Here is a 26721-nt window from a genome sequence, read left to right as displayed (position 1 = left end):
CATTAGATTTTTATTTTTTTTAAAAGCAAAACAAAAATGAACAGTGCTGCCTAAGACCTACTTGAAAATTCTCTGATTAGGTTTCTGTTGAAAGGTACAGCAACTAAGCTTTGACAACACAGGGCAGCAAGCAAATGTGTTTCATATTTAGTAAATCTGCCATAAAGTGAGTCTCTGGCACTTCCCTGATTGTGCTGGGGTTTTTAATAATGAATTGGAATGATTGTCTATTTGTAGTATTTTCAAGTTCAGGTGTTATGATCATCACACTCTTTAAAGAAGTTTACTTGCAGTTAACTTTTAGAGAAGATTGAATGTTTTCCTTTCCTTTTGCTAGTGTAAAATAAAGCCAATGAAATAACTGTGACAGACTATAAGTGGCAATTTTTAAATTAAAATAAATAGGTGATGTAAAATTGACTGGTTTTAAAATGAACTGACTTGGTCTTCTGCATGTTTTGTTTTGTTTTTGACAGGGTTTGTGGATGCACTTAGATGTTTGCAATGAGCACTGTGGCTGGCATGCCCCAGTGTTTTGGATACCAATGCATAGGACTCCGTAGTAATCGAATTTATCAGAAACGAACGTCATGAGCATAGTGATCCCATTGGGGGTTGACACAGCAGATACTTCTTATTTGGAAATGGCTGCAGGCTCAGAGTAAGTATGTGAACATAATTTGTAAGTTTCCTTACTTATTTTTTTAACTACTTTTATTTTTTCCTTCATCACTGTTTTTTGAATACAGTTGGAGAAAACTTAAAAGTTTCCTTAGTTTGAATCTTTAATTTCCTTAGTTGAATCTATAATTACTTAAATTAATAGCTGTCACTTTATTCTTAAGTCAGTTTCTTCCAGTTCAGGGGGAGCAAAGTAGAGAAGCTAGATGTTTCTACAGATGCATATTTTTCTTGTTTATCAGACTGAGAAATAAAGATTCTGCTTGGTTTACTTCTCACACTTCAAATATTTTGCCATTTCAGTTTCCTTTTTAACTACATATAATTTTTTTTTTATTTTGCACATTACAAAGATAAATTAATTTGGTGCATTAAACTGCAAGAAAGTAGTACTTATTAAGACAAGGGTGCATTTCTTAATGAAAATTGAAGGCCTAGCTTAAATGGCTAATACTGATGCCTTCAGAAAGTTATTTCTAATTGTAAAGCTACTAGAAAATCATTCATTTAGTAACTGTGTATAAAGGGTTACAAAGAGCCAATGAAATGTTTTCAGTAAACTCTGGCTTTGCACGAAATACTGTAGTGTAGTGAGTTTCTGGGTTTTGGGGGATGAGAAGGGTGGCTTGTGGGTTTTTTGGTTAGGTTTGGGGACTGGGGGGATGTTGCTGTGCAAGTGTGTTTTATTGTGTTGTGGTTCTGTTTTTTTTCCCCCCAGTCTCCTGTACAGTATTGATAGGCTAAGGTTTAGGTATTGTTGATCTCTGACTGGGTAAGTTTCTTGTCAGACAAACTTTTCATATATGTAGCACCAACATGGCTGTTCAATGTTTAAGAAGCAAGTGGTTTTTCTTCCAAACTTTTAAGGAAAGTTTGAGCAGAACTCTAGAAGAGCTTTTTAAAGGGATGTTTCTCTGCTGTGCTTCCAGTTATATATGAGGCAATTCTAGGTTTGTGCTGTTTATCTGTAGAGACCCAAGAAATTGCAATTCAAAATTTTTTGTTACATTGAATTTTAAAAGTTGTTCTATCTTTCCATATCATGAACACTAATTACCTTGGTGCAGAAAATTTTTTAGCTTGAGTGAACCATTCACATTTCTTTTCATTATCTTTTCCTGTGGCTCTCTTTTATGTTTAGAGAGGGTCATGATTCCTGAGGTTGCTGACATTCCTAGCAGACACAGCATGTCGTGCAGAAATTAAAATAAATAAATTTAGTTGTCAGTATAAACAAGGTAGAGTTCACAGTGTGTTATTTGCTTGATACTGTGGCAGAGCAACCCAGTTAGGAGCTGCTTTTCTTCAGATGTTAAGTGGCTGTTACCAGTTAGATTAATTCTTGTCATCTCTGCCGTACTCACTGAAATATGTGCAGTTGCATGATTGGCGTCCACTGATTCAAAAGCCGTGTCACTGTCACAAGAAGTGACACAAAGGTGTGTCCCTAACCTACCAGTTCACACAGTTGTAAAGCTTTTCTATCACCATCTATGTGGTTTACTTTTTGTTCTTGCACATTTTCTTCTAGAGAGTAGCATGTTTGGTATAGAGTGTATTAATAAGTCATAGATGGTCTTTGAGCAAGTTCTGGGGTTTTCCCAAGGGGGAGGAGCTAGAATTTTTCCACTCTGACTGGCAGGTCTGATGTTGCTTCATCAGTTGCTGAAGCATGAGCAAACACAAGAATGGGGGAGTGGCAAACTTGATCATGCAGAAGCAGCTTAGGAAAAAGCTCTTTGTGTAGTGCAGTCTCTTAGTGCTGAAAGATTTTTCCTTATACTTCAAACCAAGACATAAGCCTCTTAAAAAAGGGGATAGTTTATATGACTAATAGTTCCACATATTATTTTAATAATTGTAGCAAATAGCTATGTGTATATAAAATAGCCTACTAAAAGGTTTAAGGATCTTCAAAATTGGGTGAAATAGTTTGTTTCTTGCATTACATATACTTAGGTGGGGTCTTCAGATAGATCTATGTGTCATTGTAGTCAAAACACACATACTTTGCCCTTCACTTAAAGATGAGGATGTGTGACTTCATAGTGATAAGGTCCTTGTAGGAGTAAGCAGAACAAGCCATTTCTGAAGGTTTGAAATGTGCTTCCTGGCTTCAGAGAGTGCTTGTGTAGCTTAGAGCATAAGTGCAAGCAGCACATTGGGAAATGCCATTGATGGTACTGCTTTTCTGGTTTTAATATCGCCACAGGTTTTTTAGAGAGAAGGCCTGTATAATAATTCTCACAATCACTGTGTAGAGATCCCTATTGAGTTCAGTATCCAGGAGAAAAAGAACCTTGGTGTAGTCTTAAATACAGATAATATCAGGCCAGCCTGTACTTGTAGGGCCTGCTACAAGGTGCTTAGGTAGCAGAACCTACTCCCTGGTAGAGAAGCAGTCCTTGGTTCTTGTTGACTAGGTATTGAAGCCTGTCAATGTCTTTGGTTCGATGAAGTGTCTTGAAATAGAAAATGTTGTTTCTCATGCAAAATATATTGTATTCTTTTATCTGAGATGACCTTCAGCTAGATACTGTTCAGATGTGCTGGTACAAACAGGAAACAAAACTGAATTCCTTGAAAATGAGATTTCTCAAACTGGCTTTGTGGAAGATTGATGTTGCTGAGGTTGCATTTGGAGTTCTGACACATTTTCAGGGAGTACTCTTAGCTAGGTTTTCACAGCCTGGGGCTTGGATACCACATCTGTCTTTGAACATTTTAGTTTTAGTAAGATTTTGTTTCCCATTTGAGTATCTATTTATGGAAGTGGTTGATGGCCCCAAATTCTAACTAATTGTATTTTGGATATTAGTCAAAAATCATGTGCTCTTTTTATCTTTTCTTTTTTCTTTTTTTTTTTTTTTTCTTGACTTTATTACTAAATGGTCAGAAATAAAACAATATTTAAAAGGAATTGAGTGGGGGAGATCACGTTTTAGAGACGAATTGACTTTCTTTGAGTGGTTGCTGGTTGATTTCCTGAATATTAGTTAACTATAAGTGTACAGGGACTGAGGTTTTTCAGATTAACTGGTCTTGCGTGTTGCTTTTAGTTTCTCACTAATGCCATCTTCTGGCAACAGGCAGAATACTGTGTTTCCATTTTAGATAGGAGCAGTAGGAAATTACCCAGAACGTGTGGTGGTTTCACTTGCTAAATGAAACTTAAAATTCTCTCCAGGATTTTGTTTTGTTTTGTTTTAATAATATGGGCATATTTGCTTTTTAAGTTGATTTGAGAATATACTATATTTCTGTTTTAAAGGTAGAGGAATGTCTTAAATCACTGCAGTCCAAAAGCATGTGGAAAGCTTGTTTCTAGAGCCTTTTGTTTTGTTCCTTATGAACATTTTGCACAGTTTTGAATTGCTGACCACAACACTTAACAAGTATATATGATATTTTAGCAAAATACCTTGGTCAGTTTCACAATAACGTTTGTTTATTTGGGAAACAATATTAACATTTTGATCAAACTTCATATATACTGTACTATAATACAAACATTGCAGTTTTAATCAGAACCAAAAATACAATAAATATCTTAGTTACACAGTAAGACTTCAGTTGTTTGAGGTGAAGCTGAAAAATGTGGTATGATCAGAAGGGTGACAGGCTTAGTACCTCAATCTCTGACAGAACCGGATAATGTCCAAAAATACAAGCAAGGAAGGCTTCACAGTGTTCTCTCAGAACTGAATGTTTACACTTTTTCTTCCTGAAAACTTGCTTTCTGTGATGGCTGTAAGAATGCCAGTGGTGAGATGAGGGGATGTTAGTAGTACAGTAGTTGGTGCCTTGCTGCTTGGGCCCTGGTACTTGAGCCCAAAAAATGTAAAACTTTATTTTTAAATTAGGTAGTATCTCATGCTTTAATCATCTGTGCAATTAAATATTTTGGGAAGAGGTATTTCTTCTCAAAGATATGCAATTCTGAGATACTTATTGCAGAAGAAGGGCTTGGCCTTTGAACAGACAGGAGCATAGAGGGCATTTTTTCTGCTTAAGATCATGCACATGGTTGGCAAAACCAGCAGTAATAAGGAGATCAGTAACCTGCCTGTCAAAGTTAATTCTGTCTGTGGCTCTCTGGAAAAATGGTGCTCATTGTGTGCTGCTTTATGGGGCCTGTATCACTTTTCTCTTGACTGTAAAGGAAACCTATGATGATTAATGTCTAGCTTCAGCGAATGTTCTTGGAGCTCCTTCCTATACTTCTTGGTTTTTTCCCCACTTTCCCAGCCCAGTGCAGTGGGTAAATGGAACAATAACAGTTAACATTCAGAGCCCTAGTGAGCTTCTATTATAATATTGAAAGTAGTGTCTCTGCCTGGATGAGCATTTGAAAAAAGTTTTACTGAAAGCTGACTGTGCTCCTAATTTTTTAATAGCTGCCTTTTATCACCTGATTTTTCTCCAACCATTTTTCTGTTTTTTCTTGTTCAAGTAAAGATGTACTGTTTACTTAGTAATATTGTTCTCTGAATCTGCTTTATGAGTGTTAAAACAGTTAGTGATAAATAAATGTTTTTGAAAGCTTAACACTTCTGCTTCCCACCACTGTTATGCCTCTAAATACTAAATTTTGTTTTCTTAAGTGATTTATAAATTGCTAGAGTAATAAAAAATGGATGTAGAGTGTTGGGTGTGTTGTCTTGCCTCATATTTTGGAAGATACCTGGACTATCTTTGCAATTTTGTAGTCAGTTGATCAGAAATACACAACCTCTCTTTTTAGGACACTCTGATTCTGGTATCTTTGACTGAATGTTCCTGTGTTTAAGTAGCTGGTATTTAGGTCATAGTAATGCTTATAAAGGAAACTCTCCTAAATTAATCCTGCATGGATTGTACCAGAATCCCCTCTTGCCTGTCCTTTATTAGTAAGCCTTCCTGCTCTGAAAATGGAGTATTCTTCAGCAAGATCTAGGTTGAGCATTGAACACAGAGTGGATAAGAGTCCCCTGTGCTACTGCTTGTCCCATTCAGGAAATGGGGAAGAATAGCAGTAGCAGCAATGCAGTGGTCAAGACCTGCTTGTTACTGAAGAAGGTAATTTCTGCCCTAGTCATGATGGATGCATAGCTAATGCCTTTTTCGCTGGCGTTTTAGTTGGCTGGGTTGTCAGAAGCAGAGAAAAGATGTGTGATTACTGAACAGATGTGTTGGTAAATTGGCAAAAGCAAATCAGTTGGAAAGGCACTGTTTTTTCATCCTTTGTCTTTATTTTAGACATGAGCTAAAATTCTAAGCTGCTTCTAGAAGCTAATTCAAACAAACTCCAAATAAAATTGTATTTCCAAGTTGTGAAGGGGTGCAAGAGAGTAAATGAGGATTTTTCTGGGTTTACGAGGCAATGAAGAGCAAGTGCTGTCAGATTTGGTTTGTCTCATGCTAGTCAGAAGTTGAATTTTTAATATTAGTATTTCACATGATATGTGTGCTCACATGTTTGTTCACTCTCTCAAAAAATCCCAGCTGATGACTGTTGGAGATGGTAATTTTTTAAAAACAGATTTTTTTCTTTGGACTCTGAAAACTAAAGCTTTCCCCCGGAAGTTCTTTTAACTATTTTCTTCTTAAACAGTTTCATCATCTAGTAACCTCACATGGGAAAAAGTTCATAAGAAGAAATGGGTCACCAAACCCATTAGTAGGACACTTTGTTTTGTTCAAATAGATAATGATTCATTATATCTTTTCCAAAAAGTAACAAATGTATCAAACTAGTATTGCTTCATGGCATAGCAAAAAAGCCTGGATTAAGTATTTTAATGTGTAAGAAAAAATTCCATCAGTATCTATTTTAATTGAAGATTCAGAAATACTAGGTTTATTTTAAAAATCAGCTCAAGGAGTTAGTAAGATATGTGATAGATAATAGGATTCACACATAATAAAAATGAAATTAGAAAAATGAACTAAACCTGATTTCTAATGTGAATCAAGTCTGCTTCAGTTTTAAATGTTGATACTTTGTGGTGGCTTTTTTTTTTTTTTTTTTTTTTTAAGAAAACACTTTAGGTAACCTGGTTTCATTTATCTTAGTGTGATTAAATCATACGATGCAACAAAAAACCTGCAAATTTTCTCAGTCATGCACACAGGAGCAACTACCCAAGAAAGGCTGTGAAGGTGTAATTTTTTGTGCTCATAAAGATCTTCCTGTTCTAGTGTTCCTTCATCTTTCTTACTTTGTGTTGTGGTTCAGTACACATAAACCATAGTTTGTATATTGAAGAAGACTCTGCCTTTGATGCAAAACCTTGTCTTGCAAATCGTCATCACCTTTTTCTTAATATTTGATCAGTAGGAACTGCCTTGTTTAGGCAATCTGCCCTAGTTAGGATTTGTGCTTGTAGCACAGTGGGTGCGGGTGGTGCCCCCCCCCCCGGTGCCGCTGTGTGTCGCTGCAGGGCTCTGTGGTCCTGCAGCCCTCGGAATGCAGCGTCAGTCCTTGGGCAGGATTCCTTTTGGCAGCTCCTGTTACCGCTCCACGAGGGGGCTGCTGGGCGTTTGCAAGTTTGTTCCTGCCCCCAAATGCTCCTTTAAACAGAATCAGCAGGGAGTTAATTAGAAGCTGTGCAGCAAGTACCTCCAATTTATTAATATCAATTACATAGTAATTGCATTTGTTCTTCATCTGTCTTTTGCCTTGCAGACCAGAATCTGTAGAAGCTAGCCCTGTGGTAGTTGAAAAATCGAACAGTTATCCACACCAGTTATATACCAGCGGCTCGCATTCACACAGTTACATTGGTTTGCCCTATGCAGTAAGTTTTGTGCAAAGTATTCTGTACAAAATATATTATGTCAAAATCTGCTGTTTTTATCTGGAAAAACTGATTCATGTTTGTATTTCTGTATCTTATTGGGAGGTGGATAAGTTGGCTAAAAATGGTCTATCAGAAGCAGAATATAGTGCACTCAAAAATGTATGACGTGGTTGAGAAGTTAGAATATAAGATTGAAATGGGATGTAACTAAAATTTTAACCTTTTACTTACAAAAATAAGCCTGAAGTTTTTTGCCAAATGAATTCTTATATTTTGGCTCGAATAACCATCGGTGTATGAGCATTTACAATAAATTACCTTTTAACAAAATTCTAGGACCATAACTATGGTGCTCGGCCTCCTCCAACGCCTCCAGCTTCTCCTCCTCCATCAGTGCTTATAAGCAAGAATGAAGTAGGAATATTTACCACTCCCAACTTCGATGAAACCTCCAGTGCTACTACCATCAGTACGTCAGAGGATGGAAGCTATGGAACGGATATTACCAGATGCATTTGTGGCTTTACACATGATGATGGATATATGATCTGTTGTGACAAATGCAGGTAATGCATATTAAAATAAGTTAAAAAGTAAAAATTACTTAAAACTTAAGGCTGCAGTGAAAGCAGATGTAAATAAATGGTGTTTTAATTATGTTGAGTCACAAGAAATTGCCTTCCATCAGAAAAGTTCTTGAAGGTTGTGTGGTTTTCTAATAGGAACACAGTCAGTTAAGGCCAGTGAGTATTTTATATTCTAATTCCAGTCAGTTTTTACTACTCACTAATTTGGTCATGCCTTTGCCTGTGCATTGCTGCTTAATGAGGGTATACCTTTTTCCCTCCTAAAAAGGATGTCTCTGGTACTATCCAAATTGTCCCAAGTTATTTGTTAGCACAGTGAAATGAACACCTAGGCATTTCTTAATCTGCATGTACTGAGTAATAAAGCATTTTGGTGAATTATGTATATATGAATCAAAGAACTTGAAGGATGCAAAATAATTGGTTTCTCTGTGCATGATCATTCTGATTACTCATTTTTCAAAGGATTCAGTTAATAAGTATGACAAGAACTAGTCTAGATTCTTACTGGAGAAGTTGAAGTTAATTGTTTAGGTTTCTGAGTTTATGCTTAAGCACCTACTTGATCATAGTATAATAAGAAGCTGCTGTTTAATATTAGGAATTGGAAAAATAAGATTAAAAATTTTTGGAGCTGATATGCTTAACAGGAGAAGACAAATCTTGTGCTTCTACTCAATATTAGCCTGTATTTTTACAGTTCATTTTTTCATTTAATGAATGCTGCTGTATTTGTTAAATCTTTGTGTATTTATAAAATGATAGTTATAACTAATTAAAGTATTAATTCGAGCTCCTTCTGTCTTTTTATGTAGCAAGCTTGCTAGTAATTTCTGATGGCCCTTGATTCTAATAATCTTGCTCATTTTGAAATGTATTAAGATGTTCTTCCAGCAGTGGAGTTGTAGGCAGTTACCAGTTAGGTAGAGTCTTTTTCCTTTGAAGAAGAGATTCTCTGCGAATTGTGACTTTATCACAACTCTTTCCAAGTGGGAAGAAAACTATTTTTGTGTCCCTCATTCTTCTAGCAGTGTAGAGATGAGTGTAAACTACTGTTCTAGGTTAGTCTTCAGTCTAGCAAGCAGTCTCTTCCCTGACTCTGGGAAGCAGTTGAAGCTCTTTTTATGCTGTACAAGAGTACTACCAGTTTATAACAGGGTGTACAAAAGTATGTATTTATTTTTCTCTTAAAATGTATAAGGAAATCAAACAGTATCTTAATGTATATTTCTCTATATAAAAGTATTTTATGTATCAATTTCTAAAACTGAATTGAATCATTTAACACCAAACCACTTGTTGCTATGTAAAGCGCAAGTCTTGTTGCTGAGGGTATTTGTCTCTAGCTTACTCTCTATTGTGATAATTTACCATTTTTCTTCTGGTGTTAAGAGAAAGATTTCCAAAAAAAGAAAATGAGTCAGCTCACAGAGTGGTGGCAAAGACAGTGATTGAGATGTAGTTTTAGGCAGTATTGAATCTGAGTGAAGATGACAGTAAAAAAGAACAGCTTACTTTGTCTTTGTGTTGTGCTTGCAATTTTTTAAATTGTACTTTAAAGCTGAGGTTTTGTTTTGGTGTTTTCATAGTGTCTGGCAGCACATTGACTGCATGGGGATTGACAGACAGCATATTCCTGACATATATCTGTGTGAACGTTGCCAGCCCAGGTAAGTAGTTTTGTGGATTTTGAACTCTAAAATGGAATGGAACAGTGCACAGCTGTTGTTTTCTAAGTGTCTGAACTTTATAGTTACTGTAAAAGTCAGTGGGAAATACTAGAGGTCTGCTTTAATACTTAAATGCACTGATATATTTTCTCATTTCAGGAGTTTAGATAAAGAAAGAGCAGTGCTATTGCAACGAAGGAAAAGGGAAAATATGTCAGGTGAGTAAAATTTAAAGCTCTTGCCTTAGTAAAGGTCATAAAATAAATTACATATACAAGCTTAAGAAGGCATACATGGTTCCTGCAGTTTTGAGAAGCCTTCAGCATATAAGGTTCAGTAGATCAGTGTCTTTTACTTGACTATATTGTTACCAAGATAACATCATATGAGAATTGCTATTATTCTGTGTGTTTTATTAATGGTTTTCAGCTCTGTGATTTTTTTATAGCAGTGTGGAATAATTCAGTCTATTGAACAGTGGTCAGGTTTCTTAATAAACAATGTTACTTTTATAATAACTATAACTCCTTTGACTAAGGTGCTGAAAATAAGCACCTTAGCTGATTAAGTTTCTTCTTCTGGGATGAGAGAGGGTTTCTAAGTATACTTCCATTCTGGAAAAAAATTTCAGGAAGAATTCCTGTTTCTTACATGTTGTATGTACATTGGGTGTTTTGACATGGCTCTGGGTTTGTTTGGACAATGGGAAAAGTTGCTAAACCGTTTTGATACAATGTAGGTAATAATGATGTTCTGAGGGTTTTTTGCCTTTGATAACAGAGGTGACATGTAGTGCAAGTACCTGTTTCAGTCTTATGCATTTTATGCAAGTAGTTCTTGTTTCTGTTCACGGGATTTCAGAAGTCATCTGGCCTATCTTGTCAAGAGTTCTGTCTGGCCATTACCAAAGTGTGTTGTAGAATTCTTGTTTGACAGCTGGTACTTCCAAGCTCTATTATAAAACTAATAACTTGGGAGAAGGTCATCCTCCTATATGTAAATGTTTTACTTCCAGATCACGTTTCTGAAATGGTGGACTGTGTATGTGTATTTAAAGATTTCTTTTAAAAAGAACCATGTAGATATATGGTTCTGCTGCCCACTTTGTATGGCTTCTGAAAGTCTGGGGTGTATGGAACAGCTGTGCTTCTTGACAGTTGTGCAGTTGACACTTGGTGTTGTCTGGTACTAAGTTGTCTTAAGTCCCTTAAAGGCATTAATGACCTACTTACAAAACCACAATCATTTTTTGTCTGTTGTCCTTTTAACAAAACCAAGCTTATTTTATACAGTTTTGGTTGGCCTACTAGGTCAACCAAATTTAAATTCTAAAAATTTTTAGAATTTAAAATTATTTGTGCTGTTTCTACTATTAAAATAGTAGAACAAGTAGATTTACAACTCATTTGGAGTTAATGAGTTCACTTAGTGGTCTGAAAGTACTGTGAGGTTGAACTTGAATTTTTGTAGCAAATAGGTGAAGTTGATGATCTGAGCTGTTTAAATAATCTCTTGGGATTTGTAGGCATACTATCTGATCATTTACTGTGAACTTAAGGGAAGAGAGATAACAATCTTAGGAGGAGCTGATGAGATCTTACCTTTCAAGTTAGTGTTTAACCTTCATCAGTCTTGATTATCAGTATTCTAAATCTGATACAAGCATTCAGTAGGAAAGGAAATACTAAATGGTAAAGCAAAAGTATCAAAACAGTTAAAAAGGCAAATTCTGGTTCTCTTTAATCTAAAATGTAGTCAAAGTGCAGTATTGATTTATAATACATGACTTCAGTGTCTGTGCTTACACCTTTTAATTTGCATTTAGCTTGGGTGAATGCACTCTATGTTGACTGCTATACAGTTCAGATGGACTTAGTTATTTTGGGTATAAATTGTGAGACATTAGTAAAATGGGCAATTTTCACAGATGATTTCAAGTAGGAAAAGCTAGAGCTAGCCATCAGTTTGAATGGATCTTTTCAGTGTTTTAGGTATTCAGCAGAAGCAGAATGTTACTTTTAACTTAATTATTAGTAACTTACAGGTGTTTGATAAAAGGTAAGACTGCATAATTTGGATGCTCTTTGATGAGTAAGTCTATATATATAGGGCTTTTCACTTAGATATGAGAATTCTTTAGAGTATAATGTTTTTGTTGTAAAAATTTTTAAAGAGTTGCTGGCTTAGCTATGTTTCACCTAAAGGTATAAACAGTGGGGAGAAGGTAGTAGATTGGTTGGTTTGCTTCAAGAAAAGAGCATATAATTGAGCATTTCACGTGATAGAAAATTGTGTATGTTAAGCTTTTATGTGTAACCACATCACCTTTTTTTCTGTCAACATTTTAGCCCTTAGTTTTGGTGCCTCTGGTTGTGTGGGATGTTGTTGTTTGTTTTTTTTCTCTGCACCAGAGCAGCTTACAGTGCAGTGGATTACCTGCTATGGTTCAGTGAAGTGGGCACCTTTGTTAAGCTCATACTCGGCTGTATACTGGATGTTTTGGGTTTGGTTGGTGGGTTCGTTTTGGTTTTTTTGGATTTTTTGTTTTAAGATACAGTTAGATGTATAACTTACACAAGGATGCTGGATTAAGCTTTTTGGTCTTGAAATTGTTGCTGTTGAGATCACTTGCTGGTTATGGGTAAATGAATCTGGGCCCATAACTTGTGAAATTTGAAGTGTTTGTATCTTGCTTCTGACATGCAAACTCAAGATCTCCCCAGAGTGTGCTTTGCCAAGGCTCTTCAAAGTGAAAGCAGGTTATGTAGGTTAGGAAGGAGTGTCTCAAAACAACTCTATGTAATTACATGTTCAGTTGAGGTAATTATTCTTTACAGTAAGTTAGAGCAACAGTGTAGAACAACAATACTGAAATGTTGCTTCCCTAAGGAAGACAGTGTTTTTTGGGGTTTGGGGCAAGGAGGAGACGTGTGGCTGTAATGTCATGATTCTGTAGGCACTGGTGTGTGGACTACAGACAACTTTAAGTTTCTTTTCTGGGGTTTCTATTTCTCGGGCACTGGTTCTTCTGCTGCTTATTCTTTGATTAGACATTTCTTCTTTCCGTGTGCTTTTTATGCTTGCTTAGAAAATATTCTCAGCAAAGACATAAACAAATTCAGAAGACATCATAATTCCTAATTTGTGAGGTATAATTATGTACCTGATAAAGTGTTCAAAAGAATAGCCAAGATGGTAAAATGGGATTGTTTGCTATACACAGAAGAATCCTGTTAAGGAATATTGTGAGTGGGAAAAATCCAGAGTAACCAGTAGCTGGAGTTCTTTATTTAGTAAAGAAGGTTTTGAGAATTAGGACTGCTGAGTGCACTGATTAAAGCAACATCCTTCTGAGATCAGAAGGAAGGTATTCTCTGCTCTCATGTTAAGTATTTGTAAAGCCTGCTTCTGTGCTGTATGAGAAAGTTTTGCTTAGTGTGAAGTGTATTTACAGACTATTTGGAAAAGCTGCTAAAATCTGAGAAGCTGGTACTGAGCACATGCAAACAGCAGTCTCTTATCTGTGTGCATCATCTCTCTTCCAATCCTCTCCATCCTTCACAGCCTTTCATCTTGACAGAACTAGGGTAATCCTGTTTCAGGTCAGGGTATGTGTTTGTCTGACATAAATGCTGATGTGTGCTGAATTTCAGGCTCTGGCCTTTAGGTCTGTGAGAGCGCAGCACAAAGAGAAAGTATCTGTCAGTTTGTGTCTGATCGTCTCTTCTCTTCCTGAGCAGCAGAATGTTACTGTTAGGGGATTTTGAGTACAAAAGGCTTTTGGCTAAATTGACATATTAGCCCTGAAAAAGGCACTTGACAGTGCAAATTGCAGCTGAAATAGTAGATTGTGACTTACATGTGATTAATTAATGCAGCTTCACAAGAAATGCTGGTCAGTCATTAATTTTAATCCCTTCTGGAATAGTCATCTGAGAGAACCTAAATGCTGTACTACAAGTAAAAGCAGATATATATATATATAAGTGAATGAGTTAACAATTTTTTTTTAACCTTTTTTGTTCTGATTCTAATTTTGCTTGAAATGGAATATAGTCATCAGTTCCTTTCAGAGAATGGAATTTAATCTGGTACTTTCTTCTTACCTTGCATTACAAACCTCTCTTAATTATCAGTTTCTCATTGGTCCTTCATATTTATGCTGTTGCAACTGTTGGTGAATTTTGCATATGAGTGCTTGGAGCATTTGTCAGTATGAATTTTGTGTTTCGAAAGCAGATGTAGAGTAACTAGTGAGTGTTCTTTTGCAGTACTGATTATTTACAGGATATTCTTTGTTTTAAAGATGGGGACACCAGTGCAACAGAGAGTGGTGATGAGGTTCCTGTGGAACTGTATACTGCTTATCAGCATACACCAACAACAATTACTTTAACTGCTACAAGAGTTACAAAAGTCAACGATAAGAAGAGGAAAAAAAGTGGAGAGAAAGAACAGAACATAGCAAAATGTAAAAAAGTAAGTGAATGCAATTTCTTTTATTACTTTGTGCTACAAATTACAGCTCTGTGATATTTCTTACCAAGAGACACCGATTTAAAAATCGGGCTATTTTACTACCTGGTTTTAGCTTGAAATGTATTACTCTGCAGTAAATTATAGTCTTCCTGGGTGCCTGACCCCCATGACTTCTCCTTATTTCAAGTTAATATATCCTGCCAGGGCAAGTTCAGTTTTATAATTGAGGCAGAATCTCACCAAAGGAATTGCATTTACTTGACCGTTTGAAATAGTTAGAGGCGGTGCAGAACAACCTTTGAGATACCCAAAGAAGAATTCCTTGAAATTCTTCATTTGTGGTGGTTTTAAGTACAGAAATGTTTGTCCTGATGTGACTCCATTTATTTGAGTAGAAATTGTGTGGAAGTGTGCTGTCATAAAGTTAGCTGCTGAGCTAGAGTAAAAAAATACTGACATTATACTGTATAATCTGTAGCTATACAGATGTATAAGCAGTATAATATATGTGAAGACAAAACATTTGTGATGAAGTAAAGCACATGGAACTTCCTAAACAAGTGGATTTCATAGTTGATTTCACTGGCTTGGATGAGAATTTTGTCCTTTAAAACTTGAAAGTCAGATTAAGTTATTCCTGTCTTTTTGGAAATCTTTAGTAAAATGTTGCCTTTTGATGGAGCAATTCTCAATACAAACCTATTGCTGTGTATTTTTCTGTTACTTCTGATATTTTGGCTTGGATTCTGAAATTCTGGAGAATCAAGTTGTAGTGTGAGAGAAAGGTAGAGGTACCTGACTACTGTGCACTTAGGTTGGTATGCTGAATTGGTTCTTAAAATACATTTGGTGAGATGAAACCTCTTACCTTCTTGAGATTTCAGCATAGTTTGTTCTGTTGTTTTCATCTTGCGTGTGTAATTGAAAAGTTGTTAATTTGTTAGTAGGTTTTCAATTCCTTAAGAGATTTTGTATTTCCTCTGGTGAATATGAATCTCTGATTTTATTCCAGGCATTTCGGGAAGGATCCAGGAAGTCTTCAAGAGTAAAGGTAATGTGATTTTTGTTTGGGTTTTGTTTTAGACCTTAACTGTACCTTACTTAAATAATAAGCATCAAGAGTATAACTGGGGCTATACACTAAGCACTACAATATTCTCTTCTGGTAACTAATATAGTATGTATGCATCACAGTGATTGTAAATTAAAGTGAGCACTACATCTTTGTCTTGCAAAATTAACTGAAATAATTAGTGCAGATTTTTATTTCAAGAGCCAGTGTGTTAATTGGGGCTCGTGTGCTATGCAAGGGAGTTAAATTCAGTGAACACCTCATTTGAACTTAGTGGCTCCAGCTTTTCATAACTGTTAAGCAGCAAAATAATGAAATGGCCATATTGAATTTGAAAGTTAAGTTCATGGTTCTGCTCTCTCAAACCTCCATCTACACCTGATGGGACTCCTGTATAAGTGGCAAGATTTTACTCACTGATACTGGCATAGTCAGAGGGAATTGTATTGGGATGTCTGCTTTGTAAGATTTAAGATTTACAGCAGTATTTAAATTCTCTGTGACATAAAAATGTGCATGGTGTGAGAACTAGGTATTTCCATAGTTCATTCATGCTTGGTATATATAAAAACAAGTGGGATGCAATTTACACTTCAGATGTGTAAGATGTGCCTTGCAAACAGTGAAGATGGAATTGGGGAAGAAAAATCTCTAATTTTGTTGGGGTTTTTTAATATGGTGCTTGTAAGGTTGCACTGTTTTTTCATGGTTGTCTTAGCATCACACTTTTGAAATGCTGTTGCGGTGTATGGTTTTCTTCATGCACAAAAGAAATGTAAACAGGTAATTTGAATTGCTGAACTACTTGTGTTTCATCAATGTTTAATAGTGTCTCTGCTCAGGTGGATAGAAAAGGGAGCGTTGGCTGGCTGCTGCTGTCCGTAAGGAGCTTTGGTTGGCTGCAGCCTGGCTGCTGCTTGTGAGGTCTGGAGGTACAATGGCACTTTCTTTAAAAGTGAAAGGATCTGAAGCACTGCAGAGGAGAATTGTATAGTGAGGAGCAGATAAAGAGAGGAACATTTTACATGCAAAGCCTATAACATTAGAGTCACAACCTTAATGTAGCAGGTGTACAATTAGTAAAGTTTAGTAAGTTATGCAGAGGAAGAAAAGATACAGCATGATCTTTGAAGTTGAAGGGGGAAAATCAAGTCTGTGTATTACAGGATAAAAGCTGGAGTTCTCTATATTTGCGTATGTTCACAAAACTTGAGTGGGCAGGGAGATCTGACCCTCCAACTCCTGCACTTAGATTCATGATGCAGTGCAGTTGTGGGAGGAAACAATGTCACTCTCCATTCTCATCCCACTAAGAGCAGGAATCACTGTTGAGGAGGGAAAGTATTCCTGAACTTGGGTGATACTTACTAAATAATAAAATTCTTGAAAGGACAAATGTAATGGGACTGAATTTAACTCAATGTTTTTAAGTAATATGAAGTTTTATACCAGACTTGCTAAAAAACCCCAAACTGTTAATCAGTGGCATACCCTTGCCCATCATTTTGTGTCTTACTGTAGAATTTTTCTTTTTGTTTTAACACTTTACATTCTAATGTCTGGTCACTTACTTTAATTTTTAGGGCTCAGCTCCAGAGATTGATCCTACTGACAGTTCAAACTTCGGATGGGAAACTAAAATCAAGGCATGGATGGATCGTTATGAAGAAGCAAATAATAACCAATACAGTGAAGGTGTCCAGAGGGAGGCACAAAAAATAGCTCTCAGATTAGGCAATGGAAATGACAAAAAAGAAGTCAGCACCAGCAATCTGATTTTCAAACCTCCAGTAGAGGTAATAAGCTGTCCCTTATTGTGTTACTGCATGCTGTGTTTGTGCCATGACATTAGGTGCCTTAAAAAAACTCCAACCAACCAAAAAACTCCAAACCAAAACAAGAAAAAAAACAACCTAAAACAAACAAAAATAAACATTGGAAAAAAAAAGAGAAGGACTTCACGTTTACTTTCTGTTCCTTGTCTCACCCTATCTGAGCATCAGAATTTTAACACATTTTTCAGAATTTGTAACTGATTTTTAAACATTCTGTACCACCCTGGTTATGTTTACATTTGTGTATAATTTATCCTAAAAAGTAGCTTGGGTGTTAGTCTCAGCCTGAACAGTGGGTAGCTTTTAGATTGTCTCTTGACACACAGTCAACTTTAGTCAGCTTTGCTGCTATTTCTCTGTGAGGGACATCTGGAGTGGTCAGAGTAAAAGAATCATTGAAACTGAATTTATTTTATTCCCCTATTATGTGTATCAAGATGTTCATTATCTACATTTTTGTTAGATTGTGGTAAGTGTTCCTGATGTTCATGGGTGGTGGTTCTGATACTGAATTTTTTTAAACTCATGATCCTGTAATTTCTAGTTTATGAAGAAATAGTGCAATTTCCCTAATAAGACTTACTTATCAGTAACTTACCAGTTACTTACAGGCTTAAAATCAGAGCCATGTGAAAGACTTAGCATTTTGTAGCAGAAATCTTGAGGAGTAGTTACTGTAGCAGATTAATGGAAGCATCTTTGCTTCTTTTTCTCAAAGACCATCATGGCATATGGGACACCCTCCTTAGAGGAATATCCCTACTTACAGAGCCTTTTGCCTACATAGAGGCTACTTCCTTTTTGGTTGGTGATGACAGTTATGAGAGGTGTGAGTTCACTAATTGCCAGGGTATGTATTGGTTTTTAATTAAAGCCATCCTTCCATCTAAAGATATGAAAATGAATTTGGAAACTCTCTCAGGATACTTTTTTTTCCAATTATTATGTTATTTCCCTGTTCTGTTTTTTCTTGAATGAATTGTGAATGTCATTTTATGTCTGCATGTTTTGTTTTGTTCAGAGGAATCAAAGCCTTTTGAAAGTGGTGTGCAAAACAAAGCAGCAATGCATCCTAGTCATGGTGAGAGCTAAGTACTACTAAGCACTAAAGGCTGTAGTACTTGAATTGTGAGAACATGAGTATGATGGTTTTCAGCCATGTCCTGGAGAGCTAGGGCTGAAGAATTCCTTGTATCTAATTTGATAACTAGTAGCATTACTAGGGGAGCTCCATCTGGAGGTTTAATTTCAAAAAGGAGGGGCTTTTTTAGTTCATATAAAATAGTATAATAGTTGTGGAAGTATAATCTGCTAATAATAATAATGGAAAAATGGTACAAAGGGAAAATTCATAAATGAATCTATGTCTTTACAGAGTTACGTGCAAAAAAACAAGAAAATTTTAAAGGCTGCCAAAGACTTGCCTCCCGATGCACTTATTATTGAATACAGAGGAAAGTTCATGCTGAGAGAACAGTTTGAAGCTAATGGATATTTCTTTAAAAGGTTTGTTCATTCTTAATGTTTCAGTAAAATAATTGTTTAAATGATGTTTTCCAAACTGTTGCTTCAAGTACAAGTAGATCTTAGTTACTGTCTCTTTCTCTTCTGGATATCCTTACAGATTTGTTTAGGAGCTAGTTTTCTGTTTTTTGTTCCTCCCTGATTACAGGATTCCTGCCTGCTCAGTTGGGTTGTTGTGTTCCTTAAACCATAAAACAGAAAGGGTCTGCCATATAATATAGTAATTCATATATTAATGGTAAAGGCTTTATCTTTTGTGAGAGAAATGGATTTTAAGTCCATGAGAGTGAGAATAAAACTGGACACAGATCAGCATGGGGCTGTTTTACTGCCAGAGTTTTAGTTGGTTTACTGAGCTGTTTGTGACTGCTTCCTTCTTTCTGTGGATTGGTTTCAATGTTGCTACTAACTGCATGAACACACCTGCTTGGGAATTTGCAGAAGGTCTTTTGGAGGAGATAGAACAGACAGCTTTTGCTCGGTAAAGATAGAAGGGTTCCTTGGCCCTTGGAATAGCAGAACTTAAAGCATGACATCACAAAATATGTGGAGTCTCCTTCAGGAAGGTTGGTGCAAGTGGTGCTGCAGTGTATTAGGCAGGGATGTGGTGGTCTTACTTCTTTAAAAAATTATACTATGTGACATACAAGTTTCTGAGTTTAATTTTGGAGCATGTCGTAAGAAAAGTTTTAAGAAATTTGAAAGAACATTACCTGTGTGTCTTCCATGTCTAGTGCTTGCTCTGTAAGTGTTCTCCCTTTAGATCCTATGCAGATAATACAGGGCTGTAACTCCATCTTGAGGTATTATGAGAATATATTTGAGGAATGCACCTGTTAAAATCATGAAGCTTAAATACAAACATGTCATTCTTAGATTAACCTCCAAATTTGGTGTATTTTTCTAAGCATCATGTTACAAAGCTGACTAATAAGGAGAATAAGGACTATTTAGCATCTTCAGAAATTATGATATTCCCTGTTTTCTTGTGTGTTTTCCAGGCCATACCCATTTGTTTTGTTTTACTCCAAATTCCATGGGCTAGAAATGTGTGTTGATGCAAGGACTTTTGGAAATGAAGCTCGATTTATCAGGCGTTCGTGTACACCAAATGCAGAGGTGAGCACATTTAGAAAGTTAAACTAGATGTCATTTACTGAGGAATCTCCTTTTCCTTAAGATTCCTGATAATGTGAGCAATCTCTACAATTTTTATACAAGAACTCGAAAGTTAATCATGATAATGTAATAACATTCTCTTGACTGTAGGTGAGGCATGTAATTGAAGATGGAACAATTCATCTTTATATTTACTCGATCCATAACATTCCAAAGGGAGCAGAGATTACCATAGCGTTTGATTTTGATTATGGAAATTGGTAAGTATTTGAGAATGCTGTTCTAAAATACATCTAATGCTCATTAAGTTACTTTGCAATTCAGAATGGCTTTGGTTTTGCATTATTTACTTTCTTGCATGTTTTAATAAGACACAGTTCCTGAGGCACTGTATTTACAATGAACAGTGTTTGTGTGGGCAGAGTTGTGTATTTTTATTACTGCATTTCTGTGGCCTGCTCTTAAGCCAGCTTGGATGCAATGCAGGCATGCCTTTGCTCTCTTTGTTTTGGTTGGTTATATTTCCACCTAGGGTTATACTCAGGTTCTAGATGTCTTCTGTTTTTCAAGCAGAATACTGACCTTGAATTTAAAAGAATTCTGTGTGGCAAAGCTGAAGAAGTCAAAACTTCAGTCAACCCATAGATAAGGTTTTTGAATTATGGTAGTGTTTTATATTGTGGTGAAGACTTGAGTCACCTGCATTTTAACCTAGTTGGTTTGCATTACAGCAGATGTTTAATGTGAAATATCAGTGATTTGGTATTGAAGGGTCTCATTGCTGTACAAGCTAATCAAATATGCTTTCTTGCATTTAATTACTTGCAGTAAATACAAAGTGGATTGTGCTTGCCTCAAAGAAAATCCTGAGTGTCCAGTTCTGAGACGTTCTGAGCCTACAGAAAACATCAATACTGGATATGAAACTAGAAGGAAAAAGGGAAAGAAAGAGAAGGATGTTTCAAGAGAAAAGGAGACTCAAAATCAGAACATCACATTGGATTGTGAAGGAGCAGCCACCAAAATGAAAATTGCAGATAATAAACAGAGGAAGCTCTCTCCCCTCAGGCTGTCCATTTCCAATAATCAGGTACTGACACGAAGATTCTCAGAAATAAAGCATTCAAATACAGATACTCTCCTTTTATAGCTGCTAAAGGAATTTTAACAAGTCACTGAAAAGCAATGTGGTGATTTCTCAAAAGTCAGAATAATGGATAAGCTGTTTAGAATTTTGTATATTATTTTCAGTTTTCCTTTTTACTCAGTTGTAATTAAAGGTATGTTGGACATTTTTCCTCTGCATGTCTTTGTGACTCTGATGTGAAGGCCTCATGTCATAGTTTCAGGAGCTCCCAGTCCATCCTGATGCACCTTTTGGTTAGTCTTCTGGTGTTACTCAGAAGTATTTTTGACACAGCAGTACATAGCCCTGCTCTTGAAACAAAACTCCAACCCAGAATACTGAATATTGACTGCAGCTCCATTTTTAATGGAGCTCTGCAGCTCCATGTTTAATTCAATTGGGAGGAGGAAAGTATTTTTTGAAACTAAATGTACAGGTAGTATGGTAAAGCTACCTGGTAATGTACTGTGGTAGTAAATTTTAAATTAGTCTTTTTTGAATATGACAGTTTGAAAGAACTATTGAGAAGGGTCTATGACCTAAATTTATTCATTTTGCAGAGCAGCTATTAAAGATAACTATTTAATGTGATTAGATTGTTACCTTAGTAACTGTCTATATTTCTTCAGTTTGAGGGGGGTGAGGATGCTTTTTTTTATAAATGATGGTTTTTGATGATGATTTGGAGGCAGAGAAAAAGGATTTATTCTGGGAGGGAGCAATTCCTAGTTCTTTTAACATCATTTTAGGACTGAAGGAAATACAGTAAAAGTGAGCATACTGACACGCAGGTTCCCAAGATGATACATTGTTCTGGTGTGTTAGTAGCTAAATAGCTTAAAAATGCCTGGAAGTCCAGAAGGCATGCATGTGACTTGCAGATTATGGTTTCCAGAGAGGTAGTATTTAAACTTTCTCATCTTAAATGATTTTTGATTTGTGTTTTGTGTCATGCTTTCAAGAAGTGATAGCTGGTATAGGGAATCTTTTCCTGATCTTTTAATGTCGTATACAGTGCTTATATAGAACAGTCACAGGAGAACTTGTATTATTTTTCAAAACTGAAGTGTGGGAATTGTGGAAAGAATAAAGCTGTTAAAAGTACATTTGCATTTTCCCCATACACTTTCTTCATGGTAGCATCCTAGATACCACCCTAGGAAAAAAGCTACTTACTGCCTGGTTTCTATGTTTAGATACAGATTTTAAGACAAAATTTAAAATCTTTAGTCCTTTATGTAAAAGTGAAATTGCATATAGGATTAGTGAACACTTAATTAGTTTCCAAGTTATGCTTTCATGGTAGTTTTTTCTTTCAAAATAGAAAACCATTGTTAGTTAGATAACTTTTGTGTTTCCATATGATAAGGCATTAGCTTATATAGTGAGTATTTAAATGGAAATTTTGGCTTCAATTGAATACGCATCTGAGCTGAAAAAAAACACTGTGTGAATGGTAACATCTACTTTGGCATTCATTCTGGTTCACTAAAACTAAAACTAATTTTTGTGGGTGTATAATACAAAGCTCATAACTATTTAACCGATTATGAAGTGTTAGAGCAGTGGCCATTGTTAGTGTCCAAAGTTTCCTTTGATTCCAAGGTTTATTCTGATACTGCTTTTTGCTTGGTGGGATGAGGGAGTGAGGATGGAACACTTTCATCCTGATTTGTTGGTTACTTTTGATGTAGTGATCTGAGGATTCTTAGTTCTTCGTAGCTTTTAGTTCACTCTAGTTTGCAAGAGGAGCAGAACTTCTATAAAACAATCATTTCCATCTTCCAGGAGCCAGATTTTATTGATGATATAGAAGAAAAAACTCCCATTAGCAATGAAGTAGAAATGGAATCAGAGGAGCAGATTGCTGAAAGGAAAAGGAAGATGGTAAGTTGGGAAGCAAGTAGCTGCCCATAAGGCATCATTAAGGCTTAGTGACACCTGCTCTTCCCATGCTAATTGCTGCCTTTTTGTGGGCTTGTACAATCTGCGCATGCGCAAAGTCAGATCCTTACATGAACTTATCCTAAAAATGCAAGGCTTGCTATTTGAGAACAGTTCATCTGGGTTCATCACTGCATTCTGACAAAAATCTGCTTTTATCTTCAAATGTATATAATTTTTTTAGTGTCTTTAGATGATCTTGGCAATGCCTGTTTTAGATCTAATTATTTGCTCTTTTAATATTGCTTGCTGTTTGTAATGGCCATTTTTATAGATAGCATTGGGAGTCAAGATTTTCCCATTTTATTTTAATTCCCTACTTGAATAAAAAGTCACAGAAATCCTAATTTTTAGATTCTGGTAGAACAGTGTTTATAAAAGTAGCATCTTAAAATATGCTTTTTTTTGTTAAGTATTCGAGAAATTAAGCAAATTCCTAAATCCAAAGTAGAATTCTTTTTGTCAGGCTGGTATGGATGCAAGCCTTTCTTCAGAAGTCTAGTATAAGGAGTGATTGGAGCATGTCCCTTTAATCCAAGCTGCTGCTGAACTTGATCATCATGTCAGACCTACATTGAACGTGTTTTAAAGTACTTAAAAAATAGGAGGGAGAGTAATTACATATTTATATATATGAAAGATTATGACTAAAACTGATCATGGTTGTTGTTAAATCCATCAGACAAGAGAAGAACGGAAAATGGAAGCTATCCTGCAAGCTTTTGCCAGACTAGAAAAAAGAGAAAAAAGAAGAGAACAGGCTTTGGAAAGAATCAGCACAGCAAAAACAGAGGTTAAATCAGAATGCAAGGAACCACAGATTCTCAATGATGCTGAATTTATTCAGGTAGTTATCTGGGGCTTTATTTTAAAGCTAGCTTTTAACAATGCATATTTTGTCAATTTGGATGGCGAGGTGCATATTAAGATGTATGAAGTTACTTTTTTTTCATCTGAACTCAAATATATTTGACCAAAATCTATTTGGTTCCTTGACATTCTATTCTATTAGCTCCTGATTTTTTTTTCCAGGTAAGTTATGTATAGAATTCTTTAATGAAGAATTTCAGTTACATGAATTTATGCAAACATGTACACATGCACCAGCTGTGTAATTCAGTCTGTCTTTGAAGTTCAGGGTAGAAGTATTTATCAGAGTTGATTTTAGCCACAGGAGGTAACTGTCCTTAGGCACCCTCTGTAGAGAACAATTCGTTTATTTCAGTGGGTTTTTCAGGAGTACATAGTATTATAACCTTTCTGTTATTTTAAAGGAAATGAATTAGTAAAGTCTGGGGGTTTTTTCTGAATTCTTGCAGATGATACTTAATGTTTTATAAACAATATTTAACTCTGTTGTTAATGGATGCTTCTTTGTTTGCAAATACTTGTAATAATGATTCTCAGTCCAGGTTGTTTCCCTGAGCTGTCAGCATTCTCTTAAGTACCTTTTGTGATAAAGCTGAACACCTAGTAAACTATGAATTGGAAGAATATTGGACTGAAAGATATCATTATATAATCAGTTGATTTCTAGCTTATAGATGAAGGAATGTCAGTTCTTGCACAAATCTGTCATCATCTGACTGGTGATGTTTGTGAATACTGCTGATGATACAGCGTGTGCTTGGTAGCAAACCACAGGAAATCCTGTCATTTGCCTTCAAGAATGAGAAAAGTATTGTAGTTCTGAGAACAAAAATGAGAATGAGATTTTTGGACCTGTAAAAGAAGAGGGAACTGACTGGTTTTTTTCCCTAAGAAAGATAAGTAGCTCTAAATGTGTATGGGATTTGTTTGCTAAACTTCTGTCTTGTCCCAGGAACCGGCAAAAGAAGAAACTGCCACCAAGCCCACCCCAGCGAAAGTCAATAGAGCTAAACAGAGGAAAAGCTTCTCCCGGAGTAGAACTCACATTGGACAGCAGCGCAGGCGACACAGGACCGTCAGCATGTGTTCAGACATTCAGCCCTCCTCTCCTGATGTGGAAGTAACTTCACAGCACAACGAAACTGAGAATGCAGCACTGGTAGCTGAGCCTGAAACAGAAACTGTTGTTACAGAAATGGTTACTGAAACAGAAGCTCCAGCACTTAGTAAATGCCCTACTAAGTATCCCAAAACAAAGAAGGTAAGTCTCTTTAGGGCTGGGCAAAAGATGGACCTTTACAGAGTTTTTAAAAAGGTACAGGTTGATTCATCAGTATGCAACTGAATGTATGGTTTTTTTAAAAATGTTTACTCATGTCTTGAAAAATTGTATAGCCACTCACTATTAATAGATTAAAATATGTATAACATCCTTTAGTGGAAGTTAGTTTGGATTTAAGACACCTCGAAAATACATCTTCAGAGCAATTTTGGAACAAAATGGTTTCTAAATGGGCTTTCTAAATGGATTGAAATAATATAGATAACCAAAATATAATTAAAGCTGAATTTGAAGAAAAACCCAAGGAAGTAAAAATTGCCTTTCTTTCCTTTGCTCAGTATATGCTTCAGATAGCAAACAGTATCTCTAAGGAAGTCACTAGCTTCTGGTACTACTCAGATGTTCTGAAGTCAATGCATCTGAACACCCCAAATGTGTATGTGCATGTCTGGAGGGAAAATTCTTCACTCTTCAGTGCTTTGTTTTTAAATTTCTTTCCATTGGACTGCATTGCAAAAAACTTGTACAAAATGGCATAATACTGAAAGACACTCAGAAATCTTAATTCTGCAAGTGCAGCAGAAGCAGTACAGCTTTCTGCTTTAAAATTCACAGAATACATTAAAAAGTGTGATTTGCAAGTCCTGAAAATTTTAATTGGTGGAGAAAAAGCGGGAGAAAGTCATAGGTCGAAACTTCTTGTCAAAAGAAAAAGTAGCAATTTCAAGATTTTTTTTAATCTTAAGCCCCCAAACATAATTTAGATTTTTTTTTTTCAAAAGGTACCTGAGTCATCCTATAACACTGCTTATTTACATCACTGTTATATTCTTGTGACAGGGAACACTAGAACCTTTCTTCCTTTCTTGCCTGTTGCATAGCGGAAAAGAAGGAAGACATCCTTAATACTGTGAAACAGCAGAAAAGTACAGTAAAATTCAGGTTTCAGGTATCTGAAATGTCTCTGCATTGCACCCAGTGTACTCTTAAGTGCAGAGAAGGTCTTGCTTTAAAAATTATTAAATAAAAATGGATTTTTAAAAGACAAAATACATTATGATGATTTGTGTTAAAGCATTAATATCATATTCATATTATTTAGTGTTGCATGTCCTTAATTTTGAATCACTATAAAATCTAGGAGGTTAGTTTATCTCTTAGTAGAAACTAAAATCTACTGGCATATTTTTAAAAAACACTAAACTAGCTAGGAAAGAATAGCCTTTTTAGACCAGTGTATCTTTGTGTTAAATTACACCACTTTTACTATTACAGTTGAAGAGTGTTCAAGGCAGCTGCCTGACGTGTTGCCTGAGGCACAGTCCTGGCAGTATGGAAATCTAATGAGGAGTTTCTTTAACTTTGCTCCATTAATGTTACACTATTTCTCCTCAGCCTGGGTACTCAGGCGCAGTTTGAATTTTGGTTTAGAATTCTCCTACTAAATTGGCATCCTAAATACAGTCGATCTGGGTGCTTCAGTGAGAATGTTCAGTGAGAATTAAATGCAGTAGAACTAAGTAGTTTACAGCCAAAAAAACCCCAAAAAACTAAACACCCCTGACGTGTGTAAGCAAATCTGTACTGATTTCTTCTGCTGTCCCTATGATTTCTCTAAAATTGACCTCATTCTTGCCCAGTATTCTTAAACTTGGAGCCTGGAAACAAAACATTTCTGGTTGTGTAATAGTTGACTAGATGAATGATTGAACTAAGTACTTTTTAAAAGCCACTGGTAAAAACACTCATA

General features: G+C 35.9%; 1 protein-coding gene across 3 annotated transcripts in view; it reads left to right on the top strand.

The window, feature by feature from the left end:
- The window catches only part of KMT2E (lysine methyltransferase 2E (inactive)), a 56265-nt gene that overhangs the window by 17737 nt on the left and 11807 nt on the right, over window positions 1-26721 (top strand). For all 3 annotated transcript variants that reach the window (XM_056482552.1, XM_056482550.1, XM_056482551.1), the window contains 15 exons: window positions 477-661; window positions 7349-7460; window positions 7800-8029; window positions 9640-9720; window positions 9880-9938; window positions 14027-14199; window positions 15212-15250; window positions 16855-17067; window positions 18482-18612; window positions 19632-19749; window positions 19900-20009; window positions 20578-20839; window positions 22664-22762; window positions 23502-23666; window positions 24642-24950. In XM_056482552.1, coding sequence (XP_056338527.1) covers window positions 591-661; window positions 7349-7460; window positions 7800-8029; window positions 9640-9720; window positions 9880-9938; window positions 14027-14199; window positions 15212-15250; window positions 16855-17067; window positions 18482-18612; window positions 19632-19749; window positions 19900-20009; window positions 20578-20839; window positions 22664-22762; window positions 23502-23666; window positions 24642-24950 — 2172 coding nt within the window. In that variant the 5' untranslated portion in view covers window positions 477-590. The remainder of the gene's footprint in view (window positions 1-476; window positions 662-7348; window positions 7461-7799; window positions 8030-9639; window positions 9721-9879; window positions 9939-14026; window positions 14200-15211; window positions 15251-16854; window positions 17068-18481; window positions 18613-19631; window positions 19750-19899; window positions 20010-20577; window positions 20840-22663; window positions 22763-23501; window positions 23667-24641; window positions 24951-26721) is intronic.

Source organism: Oenanthe melanoleuca, chromosome 1A, assembly GCF_029582105.1.
Source record: "Oenanthe melanoleuca isolate GR-GAL-2019-014 chromosome 1A, OMel1.0, whole genome shotgun sequence".
NCBI classification, from domain to species: domain Eukaryota; kingdom Metazoa; phylum Chordata; class Aves; order Passeriformes; family Muscicapidae; genus Oenanthe; species Oenanthe melanoleuca.
This window is presented reverse-complemented; position numbering and strand designations above follow the sequence as displayed.